Consider the following 22114-nt stretch of genomic DNA (forward strand, 5'->3'; position numbering starts at 1 on the left):
AAAGCCGTGGCAATTAGGCTGCATAGCTTTTCCATATAAAAATTACATTTATCCTCCTTCTCTGAAGGTGAAATAAATAACACCCTTCTGGCTTTTTGGGAAAGGTCTAAGAGTATGGTTGTCTTGTACTCATCTCTTTCCTTTAAGTGTACAATTTGCCTGATGTATATTTCTGTGAATTTAGGGGTCACAGACCAGCACTAAAGTGACAAGTTAAGAGGCTCTTGCACACCCTCTCTATGCAAAGCTGAGCCCCCTTCCTGCCTCCTTCCTTCCTACTTGGTGCTAGTGGTGCCAATCCTCAAAAGTCATGGATTAACATTTCTTTTTTGTTTAACAGAGATTTTATTGCAGTTTTTGTGGCAGTTTTTAATTCCGCTTTTTGAACCAAAGCCAAAGCTAAAACATTCAGTTTCCCACATACGCCAACACTGTGAAAGACACTCCTGTATTCATGCTGTAACTACAGCCATCTTTATTAGCTCTTCTCCTCTGCATATTGCAGTTCAGTTTGTATGTCCCTACCCATCATTTTTAAAGAGCAGATTAATCCTCTGCTTCTGTGAGATAATACAGGCGGCTGGCTATAAGCTATGTAGAAGTATATAATGCTCCCCCCCCCCCCCCTCCATATGCATCCCAAAATCATCTAGGGATTAATACTCCTCCCTCCTACAATGTATGTATTTAAAGAAAGAATGCTGGTTAATACTGACTCCGCAGTGTTGACTGAAACGCGTCTTGTCATTAAGTTCCCGCATTTCTTATAATGTACATTTAATTAATCGGCATCGCTCATTCACGGCAGAATTAAATTCTTTAATTCCTTTCATGTGTAAACCAGTAGCACTATACTTTGGCTACAGCAATTCTTCATTATGTGATGTGATTCTTTCCTACATTACGCATGGAGAATTAACTTGTCCCCGAAGATAGACTGCAGCTCTCTCTGTATTAAACCAATAGCGTTTAGAATGTAAATCACGTTTTTTTCCCATCCGAGCTCGCGGAGGATTTTTTGACACGCGATCTGAAGTACCTACCTTCACACTGTCGGTTCTTTAAGTTTCTCTGGAAGCCGCTTTTACAGTGACAAAAAGCAGGTGTGCTTGTTTGATTACAGTAGGCATCGTCTCCGCAAGGATTTACCTCTGATTCGCAGGAGTATAAGCCGGGCTCTGAAGAAAATTAAAATTCAGAGAGTGAGCTTCCTCAAAAATAAATCACATCGACACAAACGTTATTTTTCAAAACCTTTAAAAATGTATTTTAGTCAATCATTTTACAGTCATAAAAATTGTAGGTAAAACCAAGGCAGGGAATGTGGAGATAAAAGATTTTCTGATTTGGGTATTAGGAAAACAATCATGTAGCATGGAGCAATTCCATAGAGCAGACAAGAGGAAAATGCAAATGAGACAAAAATGAAAAAAACTAAAATGTGCATTCAGCTGGAGTTCAGCTCTCTAATAACCTTAACTATGACAGTCAATGACCTGGTCAGATGTTGTACCGTAGCCACATTGCCTTAGGCCCCATTCATATCACATTTTGGGCTTTATCACTGGTATATATCAGGATACCTACAAAAAAGCCACTCTAAAAAAGGTTATCCTAAAATTATATCCTGGAGATAGGGGATGACTATCTGGCTAACCCCTATGACTAACCCCTACTGTTCAGAAAAATGGAGGTCAAATGTTCCACAAGTGAGTGACGAAGAAACAAGCATGATCAGCCACCTTTCTATTGATTATCTATGAGGTTTTTGAACATGGCTAAGCAATGGACTGGTATTTTTGGACGTTCCATAGCACATAGATCCCAAATCCAGTCAAGGCCTGCCAATTTTCCAGGATTTGAATTTATCCTCTTCTGTTCCGATGAATTAACTGAAAAAATCTGAAATGTTAGTGGGCCTTGAGGATTAGGTTGGGGACCACTGTTATAGACCAATAAAGGAGTGAGAGTCAATGGTGCACCCTGCTGCTCTATCCATTCTTGGGGGAAAATTGTCTTTGGCAGTTAGGGTCCCAGTGGTTGACCCACCCACAAAGCAGTTATGTATTTACTATCTTGTAGATATGTTTAACCTTTGGATAACCTGTTTAAAGGGGTACTCCGGCGCTAATACATCTTATTCCCTATCCAAAGGAGCTGTCACGCCCCCTCCCATAGGCTTGCATTGAGGGGGTGGAGCATGATGTCACACGGGGCAGAGCTGTAATGTCACAATGCTTCGTCCCCGTGATCGCCAGTAATCAGACCCGGAGCGAACATGGGGACTGATTCTAATGGGGTGCTGCGTGCAAGATCACGGGGGTCCCCAACGGGGGAACCCCTGTGATCAGGCATCTTATCCCCAATCCTTTGGATAGGGGATAAGATGTCTTAGCGCCGGAGTGCCCCTTTAAGTATACAGTGGCATACTCATGGTGGGACAATAAAATTTAAAGGGGTTATCCAGGAATAAAAAACAGAGCTATTTTATTTAAAAAAAAAAAAAAAAAACGCTTCCTCGTCTGTCTTTAAGTTGGGTGTGGTTCTGCATCTCAGTTCCATTGAAGTTAATGGAGCTAAGTTGTAATACAACACTTGCCATAATATGTCATACCATTTTGAAGGAACCCTAATGTATAAGAGCAACACAGCCTTGAAATGTGACGTGGATGCGACCATAAGTTTTGCAGAGTTAAATATCAACTTTATGCAACTTTACAGTAATACAGATGACCTGAGCTTTGAATAAGAACCCAACTGCATTTAAAACCTGCATCTGTTTCTGAATGTATACAGCATGCTATTAAATCATGTAGGATACAAACTGTTTTCTAATCTACTGAATGCTGAAATAGTTTTACAGTCACTTCCCGCAGGATGACGTGATCTACTGCCCAGAATTACCCCAATCTCATATTATTCTGACTTCTGCAGGTCCATAAAGTGGTGAGCTGATTTCATGGTGTGTGGCAGTAGAATCAAAGAAGGTCCCAATGTTGTGGTCATCATCTGGTCCCTGTCTTGTGTTATACATTTTTGCTTACAGTCCTAATTTTTAGGAAGACATCCTGGAGGGGTGGGGTTTGCCTGAAAGAGGATATTTAGGGGTATTTCCTGGTGCCCTGTGGATATTTCAGTATGTTGATCTAAAAGGTTTTTCTAGCAATAAAGTTATTTTACTACATTTCTGTAATATTTCATACTTTTCTACTGCTTCTGATGCTAACTTTTTGCTCTGTTTTCTTCATTGTCCAACTTCCTATCTAATGTACATTCTGTAACAGACTTGCCTTTTCTGCTGTACACTCTAGCCAGGAATTCAGCCAACTCTATCTCCCTTACAGTACACCTTTTTGACTATAATCCTGCCCACCACAACGAAGAAGCCTCCCACATAGTGTTAGCTAAATTGCTGGGTATAGTATACAGCAGAAACAGAAAGTCTGTTAAATGTACACTAGACAGGGCACGTTGGGCAATGAAGAAAACAGGGCAGGCAGTTTGTATAGGAAGCAGTTTAAAACCATAAAAGGTGGTAAAATGATATTATTTGTCAATATATGTTTATGTACTAGATAGGGTAAAATAAGTTTTATTGTTGGACAACCCTTGATTTGGGCTTTTTAGATATTGGCAAGTATGATTTTGGTCAATACTCTCATCAGTATTTGTCTAGGAATAACTCAAAAAACACAGAAGAGGTGCAAAGTTTTCCATTATATTTATCTCTGTGTCAATTCCACTCCTGGTTTCAGCGTACAAATACTGACAAAAATACTGCTGGGGCCATGGTTTACTCAGCTGCAAAGACGAGATAAAACACCAGCCAAAATTAAGGTTTTAGTTTTTGTCTAGAGATTAACTTTAAGTTTCACATTGATTTATTCCAGATGTTGGTAAATGTACCAGCCTTTACAACCCATTTAACTGGAAAAGTGCAAGGTCTGGGGATACGGCAAAATGAAAAACTAAGAAACTAAAGTAAACCACCTACTTTAACACACATCTAAAAAATTAAAAACAATACTAACCAAATACCAAATGTAATCATTTAAATAAATAGTGGATAAAAATGCCTGATTTAATGTTCCCTTTATGCAAGTTGTTGTTTTGAAACATCTGGAGGGCCACGGTTGCGAGACTACCATCATAGCCGGTAACATAAAAATTCCTCGACACGAAGACACGAAGAGCACTTGATGTTAAAACTGAGTTTATGTTCTCAGATGGAGCCTTTAAAAGACATCCCCGATTCTTATTGCAGCCTATTTTGTAAATTCAGATATCCTCATGAAGAACCAGCAACTTTGAACATTTTGCAAATCTTAAGGATTTATTAAGCGCATCAGACAGATATATATATATATATATATATATATATATATATATATATATATATATAAAAATAAATTATAGCTAGAAGGAAGAACTTAATTTTTTCCCCACATTTGTGTGCAATGTCCATTGCTGGTGTATATATATATATATATATATATATATATATATATATATATATATATATATATATATATATATATATATATATATACCAGCAATGGGCATTGCACAAAAATGTGAAAAAAAAAAATATTAAGTGCTTCCTTCTAGCTATAATTTATGGAATACTCCGGCCAGACCATCACTACTATGTTTCCTGTTTTAAATGCAAACCTTTTAGTTTTTAGTAAGAGGCACAATGTCAGTGCATACTGTATATCACACTGTAGACCAGGCTGTATACATGTCACCACAGTAGGGACACACAGCGTGAAATGATATATTCCCAACACTGTGAATTTCTATTTGTACCATAAGTTGCGGTATATGTCCCTTGCAGCTACAGAGAAAAAGACAAGTGTGATATACTGAGTAATGGTGGAGCCAGGGAGCAGTAATGTTTGTGTATGTAAGAAAAACTATATTTGAGATGACAAAAAATTGGCACTGTAATTACTTTCAATCTAGCTAATACCCCATAATCAAAAAGATTAGCAGAATACTGTCGTTTCTGTCCTGCTCCAGATAAAAACTATCTTCTTTGTTGCCTTTATCAGCTCAACTTCCTGTCTAGTGTACATCCAGGAGTGGACTTCCTAATTGTACTATACACTCTAGTGGGGAATTCAGCCAACTCTAGCTCCCTCCCACTGCACTTTCTTGACTATAGCCCTGCCCACCGCACACACAGTTGCCTCCCAAATAGTTGGCTGAATTTCTGACTAGAGTGTACAGCAGGAATAAAAAATCTGGGAAGTGGGGTAGTCGAGAAAACAGAGCAGAAATACCACAAAAAGGTTATAAAATAAGTTTATATATTAATATATTTTCATTTATTTGAAACATATTAGTTAACATATAATTTAAGGGCATTTTCTAGGACTTTTTGATAGATTGCCTATCCACAGGACAGGCAATCAGCTGCTCGGCACCCTGCATTAAGCAGTGAACAGGGCCATTCGTTGTGGCGTTTGGTAACTGCATCTAAGCTCCCATTGAAGTTAATGAGAGGCAAGCTACAGTTACCACTGCACAATGAATGGTGAATGGCTTATAGTCCTGTTCACTGTATAATGTGGGCATTGAACAGCTGATTGGCGGGGTACCTATGCATAAGCCATCAAGCAAAAAGTCCCAAAAACCCCAATAAAGCCTCTGCCTGCAGTGATCTCTGAATAGGTCACAAAGCATGCACACATTAAACTCCCAAAACTGCAATTTCCTATGTCCATGTAGCTGTTGTAAAGCATATATATTTGAATGCTCCTATCTGGCAGGAGACAGCTTTGACAAGATGGCTGACCCATAAAATGTAGATTAAAAAAAATCTAACATCAGAAAATAAAAATACACTAAAATAAAATATAAATATATCTCATCAGTATCTGATTTTAATTAGTAAATAAAATGAAAGGTAATATATTCCCTTTAATATTAAATAGTGTATATGATGAGAAGCTTTCTGCTGACCTGAAGCGGAGTTTGTGCATCTTCAAAACATATCAGGAAGCAGCAGAGGCTTAACATTTCACTAGACAGTCACTAGACTGGAAGTGTAATATAGATGTGGATCCAATTAGAGATGATCTTTAGATCTATCATCTTGTTTACAGGACTCTTATCTGGCCTATACACCTGGTGGATGCCACTTGTCTCAAAATATCTATCTGCATCCTGAGATGCCGGATGTCAGGATCGCTATATTTATCTTTATCAGGCGCACACCAACCTGTCCTTATTTCTATACACAGCAGGATTCAAAAAGATGGTGGAAAAGTAAAGGGCTGTGGATATGACAGTTATTAAAGGAGATCTGCGGCCTTAGACACTTATCCCCTATCCTCAGGATAGGGTATAGGTGTCCGATCGTGGGGAATCCGAACGCTGGGACCCCCAGCATGACACCGTGGCCGACACGCTCCCTGCATGTATCTCTATGGGAGAGACTGAGATGCAGCGTTCATGCATCCCCGCCTCTCCCATAGAGCTGCGGATAGGGGATAAGTGTCTAAGACTGCAGTATTCCATTAAAACCTTATCCAGAGGATATGAGATAAGTGTATGATCAAAGGGGGTCTACCTTGCTGAAATCCCGGTGATTCTCAGAATGGCTGACTCTCCTTGATGAGCGTTCCGGAGCGTTCCATCTTCAGAGACATATTAATCTCAGCAGTGATGACCGATTGGCTGAGTGGGCCTTCCCTGCTAAGACTAGTATGTCTCAAAAGGTGTGGGCTGTAGTGGTCAGCTCAATGTTGGATCAGCCGCACTAAAAATTATGTTGCTCCGGCCTCACCAGATCTAGAACCCTGGGCCATCTTTCTGTGGGGACTACATTCAGGACTCTGTGTATATTTGCCCCACCCAAACGATCTGACCGACCTGAAACAGCGCATCACTGATACATGCAATCTGCCATGTCACCAATGGAAAACACTCTGAACATCTGCTGCATATAAATAAAACATGAATAGATTCTTTTGTTCTTGAATACCCAGGCTATAATTTTGCACCATCCTGTTTGAATCCCCCTGTACATTGCTGCAGATAATACACAGGGTAATTTTTTCTAAGCCAATGATGAGCAAAGTCCCTAGACTTACTGTTACTGTCTAATGCTAAATGTGAACTTGCCGTGAACTAAGAATGCAGCAAATTTATCACAGTGGTTCGGGCTGTTTGATAAATGTGGCACAACTTTAAACTCTGTTGTCTAACTTTATACCATCTATTAGTTGGCATACTTTGCTACAGTTAAATCATGCCACAATTGTGGCACATTGCACCACATTTAAAGCAATACCCCTTTTTGCTAAGCCCCACCCACTTCTTGCTACATCTAGAGATGGGCGCATTTTTCAAAAATTCGTTTAGGCTGACTCAACAAATTTTTCCAAAAAAAAACCTAAAACGGTTTGATCCGAATATATTTGCGGCAAATCACTAATAAAAACAGCTATTACTGGGCTACAAAGAGCTTCAATAGGGGTGTAGAACACTTTGCCTTGCTGTAACACGAATAGGGAGTGTGCTGGGGTAGTGAAATAGGTAGTGAAATAATACTGCTATTCAGTACGACATGCAGATTACAGGCGTCGCTATTAGAATCACTGCAGCAGAGCGGCACAATGACAGAGTCTGGAAAAAAGCGTACTCTCTCTCTGAACTGTCCCTGCCTGCACTATGGTTGCTTGCAGTCTTTGAATGGGGAGTGCTTCCTGTGATGATCTCAATTGGCAGACTATTAAACAGCTTCTAAACTCTCCCTGCCTGCCTGCAGTGATGTGGGCTTGAGGTCAATGGATTTCCCCTGTGCAGATCATTATTGTCAGTAACTTTGATTAGTGACCACACAGTGTCTGCTCTCTCTAGCCAGAATGAATACGGGCTTGAGGTGAATGAATTTGCTGCTGAAAAGATCTGTATTATCAGTAACGCTGATTAGTGACCACACAGTGTCTGCTCTCTCTCACACAATGCCCGTCTTCCACAATGGCTGCCAAATAAATAGGGCTGTGACATCACAGGGCTGGTTGGCTGCTGATAGGCTGCATGCCGCCATGTGATTCAGGGTGATCCCGCCTACTCAGACTTCCTTGCCCCATGTCCTCACACGTGTAGCCGCCATTTTAGCCCCCTGGCCGGCACAAAATATAATGAATGAAGCGATTTGTTAACACGAAGCGCGAGGAAATTCGAATTCATTCAGAATAAAATTTTTCATGAAATTCGGAACAAATTTGCCTTTGTCCGCTTCGATTCGCTCATCTCTAGTTACATCCCACCCCCTTGTGAAGCAAGCACAAATAACAAACAAAAAACAAAGCACTTGATACCCATAAAAAAGACAATCATGTCATGCCGGATGTCTAAAAATGGTTTGTGTTCGACTGTAAAGTTGTGCAGTTTCTTTGGAGGAGAGGGGCTTTATTTATTCATTATTCTTTTATTTACTTTTTTACATATTACTGTATTAATTGTTTATTTCCATTGTGTAGGCAAAAATTAGCAGAGAACAAACTTTCAATGTGTTCCCTCCTGTCCCCATATACAGATCACTTAGTAACAAATCACTAGTAACCGGGGCCTGATGGGCTGTTACCAAGTGATCTGTAGATGCAAACATATAGAGAAGACAAAATCACATCTTGTCTACATGTCTACAGTCCCAATGTGTATAGGGAATTCTTATGAGGTCATAACATTTTGAAGGTGTCAAGGGGTTAAAGGGGTACGTTAGCATTTTAAAAACATATCCCCTAAATTACTTTTCATAAAAAAAAGCTTTATTTATATAAAACTTGCAGATTTACAATTCTGGATAGTCAGAAGTATAAAATTAAAGTTCTTGGTGTTCCTTCCCTCTTTTTGTTCTCCTATTTCTCTGGTATGATGCCTTATTACTTCATGTATGTTTGGATTTTGTATTTCTATTTGAAAATCTACAGTTAAAAAAAAACTAAAGTTCCTGGGCACAAATCCAAAATCTACAACAGGGCCCCCACCTACCAAGTGTCACTTGTAATTATGGTGTCTTCTTATGTTGTGCAGGTGACTTTAGGCACCTTCAGGCACCACAGCTCCGGTGGGACCGCTACCTCTACAGACCCAAGAGCTATTCCCCTGAGGGGAAGTATAGAGTCTGAGAATATCTCAAGACTGGTTTAGGATTAGTAACTGATCTACATATTTTAGGTACCATAAGAATTTTGACAAGTGAGGTAAAAAGTAAACAGAAAAATTAACTTCTAGTTAACTGTTAGATTTATATTATATCGGGAATTATATGACTTGATATACATTCATATTTTTTAGACTTGGGCTGAACCTAGAAAACCACAATCTCAGGCTTACCTAAGCCTGGAAATGGCAGGAAAAGAAAGCAAAAGGGATGAAGAACACATGGTATTTTGGCACCTGAATGCATGGAGGAAGCACTAGAAACACTGAGATGATGTCAGGGTAGCCCAGCATACTTTGCCAGCAGCAGGATCACATGACCCCAGGTTATTCAATGAATGCTTTCATTTATGTGACATACAGAAACCAGGCTTTTCAGGAGACAACATAGGGGTGGTTTTTAAAGGCTAAAGTCCTATGCACTGCATTGTGGTCATCATCTTGGAAAGAGAAAGCTGAGAGAGAACAATAACTACTGATCCCAGAAAATCTTTACAAATCCAAGAGAATTTGAAAGTAAGCTGAGTAAAAGATTAAACAGTGGGATGACCTCAGACGGTGGCCTCCTGTCACCTGCATTAGGGTGTCTAGTTGGTGCACTACTAATCCCAGGAAAGCAATGCCACTGCAGAATGATACCATAAAAGTTATCACATTTAAAGCAGTAAGCTGACCTTTATGTTAACATAATTGCAAATTAAAAGTGTTGATACAATGAAATACACATTTTAGGCCAATTTACGTGTATTTAAAGTAAACACAGAATAGTCATCTAAACAGGGACCTTCCAGAGAAGTGTCAAAGTCAGGTGCTGATGTATCTATCTCTTTATTGTATCCTGCTGTGTTGAAATTCTTTTCTATCTTATCAGATGCCAAAAAAATCACAGTGTCACGTCTGCAAAAAGTACAGCATAGCCAGGGTCCAAGCTTAGGAATTAGGTCTCTACGTGAACACATGGAGAGGCATTGCCAGACCTGACTAGATGCGTCACTAGTCCAACACTGTTAGCTATCCATTGACTACTACTGCAACCACCAGTCCACCTTCCTTGCTGCTGCTACCACCAGCCAGGCCTACATACACAACCCATTATCCCCAAAAATTGATAACTTTATATGTTTTGTTTTTGTTATAGAAAATATGTTTCTTTTCATCATTTCAGAACAACAATCCTGTTGCATCTCCCAAAAGAGGAAAATTTCCGAAACCTACAAAACCTGTTGCAACTCCTAAAAGGGCACAATTTTTATAATATTTTCAACTTTTCAATATTTATAAAAGCTGTTTCTTTTCTATCTACAAGTTCTTCACTATTTTGAGAGACTCTCACCAATTCTGTTGCCACTTTGAGAATGGAAATTCAAAAAAAAATTTCAACTTTTCAATAGTTAAAAAAGCTAATTCCTCACTATATACTGTTTCTTCACTATGTTTAACACTGTCACCAATCCTTTTGCTGCTCCCAAAAAAGGGATCATTTTTTTAGAACGCTTGGGAAAAGCCATGACTTCTTCCTCTTCTCCATGTACACTGTAACACCAGCAGGCATTTGTCCACAACCAGGGATACTTTATGCACCTTTATTTTTATGTTAAAAAGCGTACAAAATCCATTAATGCAGATTGTTTTTAAACAAGCTGTTAGGTACCATAGGTTACCACATTAACACATTAAAGGGATTATCCAGGAATAGAAAAATGTAGCTAATTTCTTTCAAAAAAACACTTCTCGTCTGTCTCCAGGTTGGGTGTGGCTCTGCAGCTCATTGAAGAGAATGGAGCTAAGTTGTAATACCACACCCAACCTGGGGACAGACGTGGCTCTGTTTTTCTATTCCTGGTAACCCCTTTACCTGAGACTTAAAACGATGTGAAAACTACTTGAATACCGGTGACCTAGCAGTGTTATACAATTGTTTTGAGGTGAACCAAACTTTTTAGAAAAGTTTGGCGAGCCCCTCGACCCAAACTTATGAAAACTTTTCTACACTAGGCCCAAATATGTACCTGAGCAATAAGAAAACTCTCAGTAAATGGGCAGATTTTGCCTTATTATGGATTTTCAGACTAGTCATTTCATGTTTTCTCTCACTTCTGTCTTCCTAGCAACACAAAGTATTATGCAAATGTGCCGTATCAGCTGTAATGAGTTTACTTCTCCATTACCCTTTATAAAGTTCACTTCTTCAGCTGTGCATTAAATGCTTAAAATTTTAGTAACATGTAAGCTCTTACGATGTTTTAGATCAAACTTTTTTTTTTTTTTCAGAACAGATCTTTCTAAAGGGCAGAATCGTATAAAAATGTATCAGACATTAAAATCTCAGGTAAATCTCTTGTTGACGTTATAGATTTTGCTCGGGGTTTGAAGTAAATCCTTCTCATTGCCTGGTAACATCACATTCACTCCACTGTCTAAAACTCTACTGACAGGTTTGTTGTCTCCCTGTGATACTGCTGGGTTACTGCATCTGCCTGCGGAGGCAAAATTAGAATGTAAGCTCCACCGGAGCACGATCCTATTCCCAGTACAAAGCTGCGTGTCGGTAATTTATGAATAAAACATGACAAGTGACTGCAAACTGCATCTTAGGAACAGTTTTTACTGTGCAGATGACTACAGTAGGGCATAGCCAATGAATCTGATCCGTTACTTCTGCAGGTATAGACGGTATATCTAGCTCAGTGTTTACCAACCAGTGTGTCTACAGCTGTTGCAAAACTACAACTCCCAGAATACCTGGACAGCCAAAGGCTAGGATATAACTACCCTAATATTGTTCCCTATGTGCAATAATATAACTACTATTTTACTGCCTCCCAGATATAAAAATATATTTATTATAATACTGCCTGCTATGCACAAGATTATAACTGATATTATACTGCTTTCTGTGTATAAGAATATAACTACTATAATACTGTCTCTTATATATAAGAATATAACAACTACAATACTGTCTCTTATGTATAAGACTATAACTACTATAATACTGCTCCTATATACAAGAATATAACTACTATAATACTTCTCCTATATACAAGAATATAACTCCTATAATACTTCCCCCTATATAAAAGAATATAACTACTATAATACTGCCTCCTATGTACAAGAATATAAATGCTATAATACTGCTCCTATGTACAAGAATATAACTACTATAATACTGCTCCTATATACAAGAATATAACTACTATAATACTGCTCCTATATACAAGAATATAACTACTATAATACTGCTCCTATATACAAGAATATTACTACTATAAGGGCAGCAGGAAAAAGGAGGAAAAAGTGGCACTGTCTATAGGTACGATGCAGTATGCTATATATGTGGCAGCTGAAGTCAGCAGGGGAACTTTCCTAAAAATGCAAAAAATGGAGTGGTGCAGATAAATGAGACAATACAGTCCGGTACAATTCAAATGCAGAGAAGTGAAAGAATATCGCACTCACCCACAACTATTGCTGAATGAAAAAGGATGTTTCATTCCAAGAAGTTCATCTGGAAAAATACAGGTGGGGGATGTGGAGGAGTGAAGACAAGCGACCGGTTTCGCGCTAGAAAGCGCTTTCTCTGGCTTGAAAACCAAGCCAGAGAAAGCGCTTTCTAGCACGAAACTGGTTGCTTGTCTTCACTCCTCCACGTCCCCCACCTGTATTTTTCCAGATGAACTTCTTGGAATGAAACATCCTTTTTCATTCAGCAATAGTTGTGGGTGAGTGCGATATTCTTTCACTTCTCTGCATTTGAAATATAACTACTATAATACTGCTGCTATGTACAGGAATATAACTACTATAATACTGTAAATATATACAAGAATATAACTACTATAATACTGCTCATATACAAGAATATAACTACTATAATACTGCTCCTATAAACAAGAATATAACTACTATAATACTGTTCATATACAAGAATATAACTACTAGAATACTGCTCCTCTATACAAGAATATAACTACTATAATACTGCCTCCTATATACAAGAATATAACTACTATAATACTGCTGCTATGTACAGGAATATAACTACTATAATACTGTAAATATATACAAGAATATAACTACTATAATACTGTTCATATACAAGAATATAACTACTATAATGCTGTTCCTATATACAAGAATATAACTACTATAATACTACTCCTATAAACAAGAATATAACTACTATAATACTGCTCCTATATACAGGAATATAATTACTATAATACTGCTCCTATATATAAGAATATAACTACTATAATACTGCTCCTATAAACAAGAATATAACTACTATAATACTGTTCATATACAAGAATATAACTACTAGAATACTGCTCCTCTATACAAGAATATAACTACTATAATACTGCTCCTATATACAAGAATATAACTACTATAATACTGCTCCTATATACAAGAATATAACTACTATAATACTGCTCCTATATATAAGAATATAACTACTATAATACTGCTCCTATATACAAGAATATAACTACTATAATACTGCTCCTATAAACAAGAATATAACTACTATAATACTGTTCATATACAAGAATATAACTACTAGAATACTGCTCCTCTATACAAGAATATAACTACTAGAATACTGCTCCTATATACAAGAATATAACTACTATAATACTGCTCCTATATACAAGAATATAACTACTATAATACTGCTCCTATATATAAGAATATAACTACTATAATACTGCTCCTATATACAAGAATATAACTACTATAATACTGCTCCTATAAACAAGAATATAACTACTATAATACTGTTCATATACAAGAATATAACTACTAGAATACTGCTCCTCTATACAAGAATATAACTACTAGAATACTGCTCCTATATACAAGAATATAACTACTATAATACTGGTCCTATATACAAGAATATAACTACTATAATACTGCTCCTATATATAAGAATATAACTACTATAATACTGCTCCTATATACAAGAATATAACTACTATAATACTGACTCATATTTATAAGAATATAACTACTATAATACTTCCCCTTATATCTACTATAAAACTGTCTTTATTTGCCAAGTCTGTGCTCAAGCCTCCACCTTCCCCAGATCCCTCTGTAATATTATGTTATCATCCTCTGTGGTGATCACCGTACCCAATTTGGTGTCATCTGCAAATATAGAAATTCTACTCTGTAATCCTTCTACAAGATCATTTGATAGAAATTCTACCCAGAATTTCCACAAGAAAGCCTCCTCTGGAATCAGTGCTTAAAGTCCGTGGTAATCTGCTTTAATCTGTGAACAGTAAGGCAGGGATCAGACTGAGGAATTTCTGAGCGTATCTCCACTTAGAATTTATGCTCGGAAATTCTGATGCAGCAGATTCCCATTGATGTCAATGGGATTCCACTGCACAGTCCACAATGTATAATTTCAGTGCCAGAAGGGTGTCCTCGAATTCTCCAGCTGGAATACTTAATGTGAACTTAATGCCTTAGCATCCATTCACTACAGTGCACTGCAGAGCCTTTTCCAATTCTGCATTGGTATTACTAGTAGGGAATGTCCATAGTGTGAACTGAGCAGCTGAATCCTATCGAGATCAAGGTGATTCTCCTGCAAGCAGAATCTACATGGAATTTCCTCATGGAGTTCCGCACTGAACTTCCTAAGTGTGACTGGGGCCTAATGGCCTCTTTACACTACAGAATATTGGCCTGGAAACATTTCTAGTGGAGATTCCATCGGCAGGATAAGGACTGCTCAGAAATTTGTCGTTCTCATAGACGGCAATGCATTTCCAAGCGGACTCCGCTGAAAGAATAAACATGTTTATTCTTTTTTCGGGGTCTGGGATATGAAAATTCTGGGGTGGACGCGGTGTCACTAAAACACTAATAGACAGCCTTGGCCTCACCATGCCAACATTCACCATCATCATGTCAGCTGACGACCAAGGGGTAATGAACCTACATGAATTCCCCATAATCAAGAGCTTGTCAAAAAAAACTTCACTACATTATGTACCAGGGCAGAGGTTATAAGTCAAGACCGATCATTTAGCTATATAGATGAAAAACACTAAATTGTGCAAACACACCCCGATGAAGGCAGCCACAGTACTACCAAAACACGTCTGAGAGGTATAAGGAGTTGTTCTCTGCCAAACAAACTGCTTTGTTTCCCGCACACTACTTCCTCCTTGGTAATGACTGGGGCAAGGGAACGCTGAGAAAAGAATTGTAGCTACTATTTCAAACTAAGTGTACACCGATACTTGGACACTGCATGTGAATGTCTGATTCAGAATTTACCGAAAATGGACTATGGCGGGCAGCTCTAGCAACCTCTGCCCTGGTACATAATATAGTGATGCTCCTTAGACAACTTCTTGGTTAGCGGTGATTCATGTAGGTTCATTACCTCTGGGATGTGCGGGTGTCAGGTATTGTGATGCCCAGGGTGCCTATTAGTGTTTTAGTACCATTATATCTATGAGCATGTCATTTGTATCCATTAGCGCAGTGCTTTTAGCTTATTTTTTTATTTGGTTCTATGATATAACTACTGGTTTAAAGGGGTATTCCAGAAAAAATATATTATATATGTATATATATATATATATATATATATATATATATATATATATATATACATATATTTATCTATCTATCTATATATCAAATGGCTCTATTTGTAAATTACTTCTATTAAAAAATATTAATCCTTCCAATAATTATCAGCTGCTGCAGTTGGGTCGTTCTTTTATGTCTGGCAACAGTGCTCTCTGCTGACATCTCTGCTTGTCTCGGGAATTGCACAGAGTAGAGGAGGTTTGCTATGGTGATTTTCTTCTACTCTGGACAGTTCTCGAGACAGGTGTCATCAGAGAGCACTTAGACAGAAAAGTACAACTCAACTACAGCAGCTCATAAGTACTGAAAGGATTAAGAATTTTTAATAAAAGTAATATACAAACCTGTTTAACTTTCGGGAGCCAGTTGATATATATATAAAAGTTTTTTTCCTGGATAACCCCTTTAAGTACCATCAGCCTGTTTCCCCAAAACAATACTTTTTGGTCTGATTGTATGCTTTTAGCACTGTTGTGTATTTTCTTGGTATCCAAGACTAGTCACTATGTTATCAAAATGCCATTAACACCTTTAGCATTGTGCATTTCATTTGTAATTGAATTCTTTATTCAGAATTTGTACTGATGAGCACAAGTATCATGAGTGTGAACTGAAAAGCCATATATTTCTATTTAATTGAGACTGCCTGGGCATGAAATTGACCCCCTCATTGCTTTCACACATTCATTGTAATGCTCCACATCTCACTAATTTCCTTCATCCTTGGCATGCTTTTTATTTACAGTAGTTGGTTTATTTTCTTAGGAAATGGTTGAATACTACAGGATATAACTCAGGATCAGTACATGATAAGTAATGTAATGTATGTACATAGTGACCTCACCAGCAGAATAGTGAATACAGCTCTGGAGTATAATACAGGATATAACTCAGGATCAGTACAGGATAAGTAATGTAATGTATGTACACAGTGACCCCACCAGCAGAATAGTGAGTACAGCTCTGGAGTATAATACACTATATAACTCAGGATCAGTACAGGATAAGTAATGTAATGTATGTACACAGTGACGCGACCAGCAGAATAGTGAGTTCAGCTCTGGAGTATAATACAGGATATAACTCAGGATCAGTACAGGATAAGTAATGTAATGTATGTACGCAGTGACCTCACCAGCAGAATAGTGAGTACAGCTCTGGAGTATAATACAAGATATAACTCAGGATCAGTACAGGATAAGTAATATAATGTATGTACACAGTGACCCCACCAGCAGAATAGTGAGTTCAGCTCTGGAGTATAATACAAGATATAACTCAGGATCAGTACAGGATAAGTAATGTAATATATGTACACAGTGACCTCACCAGCAGAATAGTGAGTACAGCTCTGGAGTATAATACAGGATATAACTCAGGATCAGTACAGGATAAGTAATGTAATGTATGTACACCGTGACCCCACCAGCAGAATAGTGAGTACAGCTTTGGAGTATAATTCAGGATATAACTCAGGATCAGTACAGGATAAGTAATGTAGTGTATGTACACAGTGACCTCACCAGCAGAATAGTGAGTACAGCTCTAGAGTATAATACAGGATATAACTCAGGATCAGTACAGGATAAGTAATATAATGTATGTACACAGTGACCTCACCAGCAGAATAGTGAGTACAGCTCTGGAGTATAATACAGGATATAACTCAGGATCAGTACAGGATAAGTGATATAATGTATGTACACAGTGACCTCACCAGCAGAATAGTGAGTACAGCTCTGGAGTATAATACAGGATATAACTCAGGATCAGTACAGGATAAGTAATGTAATGTATGTACACAGTGACCTCGCCAGCAGAATAGTGAGTACAGCTCTGGAGTATAATACAGGATATAACTCAGGATCAGTACAGGATAAGTAATGTAATGTATGTACACAGTGACCTCGCCAGCAGAATAGTGAGTGCAGCTCTGGAGTATAATACAGGATATAACTCAGGATCAGTACAGGATAAGAAATGTAATGTATGTACACAGTGATCTCACCAGCAGAATAGTGAGTACAGGTTTGGAGTATGGTACAATTTTATATGCAGAACCAGTTTCATGTTCAGTAAGGACTATGGAGCCTATGGCTAACAGGGTAATTGTGCCCCACATGTGTCAATCCAAGAGTATTGTGGACCCTGGGCCCATGTAAACCTAGAGCCAGCCCTCTCATTAGGTATATAGTACAATGATGTTCAAAGGCAATAACACATTACTGTCTGTTCTTATCAAACATTACATTCATAAAAGCACCATACTATTTTTGTTAGAAATATAAGGGGTCTTCACAATTTATAAAACACCAGTTTTATTCCAAAAACGCACCTATTTTGCATCCTCGCTCATCACTTCCATCTCCACAGTCATCAAATTGGTCACATTGCAGATCGGACACTATGCACTTTTTATTATCGCAGGTAAATTCATCCTTCTTGCAAGGTTTCACTTTCTGCCTTGTTCCTACCAACATTTTACATAAACAAAATAAATCACAATTAGCATTACACCCTCATTACGATGCAGCCGGCATGTTGAGACACTGACCAAGAAGCACAAAGGTTCCTCATGCGTTGCAGATATAATTGTTTCAGCACCTAATTTATAGCGCACATAAACTTTCAATTAAGACTTCAATTAAGGTCAATTATGTTTTTTTACTGAAGGTTCCTCTCAAATTACATTAATTTAGTCCCCGAGCCACACAAGGTAAATTCCACGTACCACAGTGAGCCTCATCGGAGTTATCTCCGCATTCATCCAGTTCATTACAAATCTGCTCCGTCCTTAGGCACACACGGTTATTATGGCACCGGAAAGGCCTTGTCGATGGGCATGGAAATTTGACTTAGAAACAAAAAATGTCATATTTACAATGTCAATATCAGAAAACTTTCAACTTACAAAAAAAGAACCACATCAAATAAAACTGGTATCTACATTAAGTGACCAATTAGTCTTAAAGGGGTCCTCCAGAGGAAAAGAAGATAGTTTTCAAATCAATTGGTGATAGAAAGTTATACAGGTTTGTAAATTACATCCTTATAAAAATCTTAACCCTTCCAGTACTTCTCAGCTGCAGTATGCTCCAGATGAAGTTGTGTAGTTCTTTCCAGTCTGATCACAGTGCTCTCTGCTGCCACCTCTGATCGTGTCAGGAACTGTCCAGAGCAGAAGAGAATATAAGGATTTACTCCCACTCTAGACACTTCCTGACACGGACAGAGTTGGCAGCAGAGAGCACTGTGGTTGGACAGGAAAGAACAATACAACTGCAACTGGGACTCTGCTGGCATCTCTGACTGTTTTTGAAATTTATTAGTGAGCCTGAATATAAGTACACAAACCGACGGCAAAATAAGTAAAAGTACTGTCTGTAACATCTCCCTATGCCCTAACTATTGGTGTCTGCACCTACCTCGTACAGGCTATGACTATGGTCTATGATTAAGCTCAGGAGACTGAAACGTGTCAGGCCTTATGTGCTTTTTTTTATGTTGTGGGGATTGCACCTGTATTTTTATATGGAGAAAGTTAAAGGGGTATTCCAGGCAAAAACTTTATATATATATATATATATATATATATATATATATATATATATATATCAACTGGCTCCAGAAAGTCAAACAGATTTGTAAATTACTTCTATTAAAAAATTCTTAATCCTTTCAGTACTTATGAGCTTCTGAAGTTAAGGTTGTTCTTTTCTGTCTAAGTGCTCTCTGATGACACTTGTCTCGGGAAAATGCCCAGTTTAGAAGAGGTTTGCTATGGGGATTTGCTTCTAAATTGGGCGTTTCCCGAGACAGGTGTCATCAGAGGTGTCATCAGAGAGACAGAAAAGAACAACTTTAACTTCAGAAGCTCATAAGTACTGAAAGGATTAAGATTTTTTAATAGAAGTAATTTACAAATCTGTTTCACTTTCTGGAGCCAGTTGATATATAAAAAAAAGTTTTTTCCTGGATAACCCCTTTAATAAAAGGAAGAATTTTATCCAGAGTCATGCTACTTAAACTACACCTTGGTGGGCCTCATGATTCAGCTGATCTAATGCTCATGGTCTTTTGTGCAAACACCTACCGAAATCAGGGTGAGAGCTGGCTTTGTTTTTTTATTTTTATGTTCCTCTTACGGAGGTGATGATTGCCCTTTAGGAACTTTTTGTACAAGATGTTACTCTTTGAACTTTTGTTCAAGGTTCCTCTAATAATAATACTCCACTAACCTAAATGTCCATATAATGTCAGCCACTATATTATAAGACGGCTAAGCGGACATGCTGGTTTCATAGGATTGTAAATATCATACCACACATTTCAGACACTTCATCGGAGTTATCTCCACAGTTATCCTCCCCATCACAAAGCCACAGACGCAGCCTACACAGCGTATTATTGCAGAGGAACTCATCGGCTCTGCAGATATTCTCCCCTGGAAGAGAAATGAGAATTATTAATTGCAGCATAAATGTGGAGTATTGAGAGGTGGCTGTGAGCTGAAGTGAAGAAATGAATAAATCACATGTATACTGAACTACAGAAGAAATGGATAAATCACATGTATACTGTACTACAGAAGAAATGGATAAATCACATGTATACTGAACTACAGAAGAAATGGATAAATCACATGTATACTGTACTATAGAAGAAATGGATAAATCACATGTATACTGTACTACAGAAGAAATGGATAAATCACATGTATACTGTACTACAGAAGAAATGGATAAATCACATGTATACTGTACTACAGAAGAAATGGATAAATCACATGTATACTGTATTATAGAAGAAATGGATAAATCACATGTATACTGTACTATAGAAGAAATGAAGAAATGGATAAATCACATGTATACTGTATTATAGAAGAAATGGGTAAATCACATGTATACTGCACTACAGAAGAAATGGATATATCACATGTATACTGAACTACATAAGAAATGGTTAAATCATATGTATACTGCACTACAGAAGAAATTGATATATCACATGTATACTGTACTACAGAAGAAATGGGTAAATCACATGTATACTGTATTATAGAAGAAATGGGTAAATCACATGTATACTGTATTATAGAAGAAATGGTTAAATCACATGTATACTGTATTATAGAAGAAATGGGTAAATCACATGTATACTGTACTATAGAAGAAATGGATATATCACATGTATACTGTACTACAGAAGAAATGGATAAATCACATGTATACTGTCCTACAGAAGAAATAGATATATCACATGTATACTGAACTACAGAAGAAATGGTTAAATCACATGTATACTGTATTATAGAAGAAATGGGTAAATCACATGTATACTGTATTATAGAAGAAATGGGTAAATCACATGTATACTGTACTATAGAAGAAATGGATATATCACACGTGTGCTGAACTACAGAAGAAATGGTTAAATCACATGTATACTGTATTATAGAAGAAATTGATAAATCACATGTATACTGAACTACAGAAGAAATGGATATATCACATGTATACTGTATTATAGAACAAATGGATATCTCACATGTATACTGTACTATAGAAGAAATGGATATATCACATGTATACTGTATTATAGAAGAAATGGATATATCACATGTATACTGTACTATAGAAGAAATGGATATATCACATGTATACTGTATTATAGAAGTAATGGATATATCACATGTATACTATATTATAGAAGAAATGGATACATCACATGAATACTGTACTACAGAAGAAATGGATAAATCACATGTATACTGTACTACAGAAGAAATGGATAAATCACATGTATACTGTACTACAGAAGAAATGGATAAATCACATGTATACTGTACTATAGAAGAAATGGTTAAATCACATGTATACTGTATTATAGAAGTAATGGATATATCACATGTATACTGTACTATAGAAGAAATGGTTAAATCATATGTATACTGTATTATAGAAGAAATGGATAAATCGCATGTATACTGTACTACAGAAGAAATGGATAAATCACATGTATACTGTACTACAGAAGAAATGGATATATCACATGTATACTGTATAACAGAAGAAATAGATAAATCACATGTATACTGTACTACAGAAGAAATGGATAAATCACATGTATACTGTACTACAGAAGAAATGGATATATCACATGTATACTGTATAACAGAAGAAATGGATAAATCACATGTATACTGTACTACAGAAGAAATGGATATATCACATGTATACTGTATAACAGAAGAAATAGATAAATCACATGTATACTGTACTACAGAAGAAATGGATAAATCACATGT

At 37.3% G+C, this 22114-nt stretch overlaps 1 protein-coding gene across 7 annotated transcripts in view; it reads right to left on the minus strand.

Annotated features, from left to right (window-relative positions):
- Positions 1 to 22114, minus strand: part of LRP1B (LDL receptor related protein 1B) — a 1569499-nt gene that overhangs the window by 75694 nt on the left and 1471691 nt on the right. For all 7 annotated transcript variants that reach the window (XM_056534716.1, XM_056534714.1, XM_056534720.1 and 4 more), the window contains 4 exons: positions 20126 to 20248; positions 18536 to 18658; positions 18140 to 18274; positions 1044 to 1178 (listed from right to left, as the gene is read on the minus strand). In XM_056534716.1, coding sequence (XP_056390691.1) covers positions 1044 to 1178; positions 18140 to 18274; positions 18536 to 18658; positions 20126 to 20248 — 516 coding nt within the window. The remainder of the gene's footprint in view (positions 1 to 1043; positions 1179 to 18139; positions 18275 to 18535; positions 18659 to 20125; positions 20249 to 22114) is intronic.

Source organism: Hyla sarda, chromosome 8 (assembly GCF_029499605.1).
Source record: "Hyla sarda isolate aHylSar1 chromosome 8, aHylSar1.hap1, whole genome shotgun sequence".
Lineage (NCBI taxonomy): Eukaryota > Metazoa > Chordata > Amphibia > Anura > Hylidae > Hyla > Hyla sarda.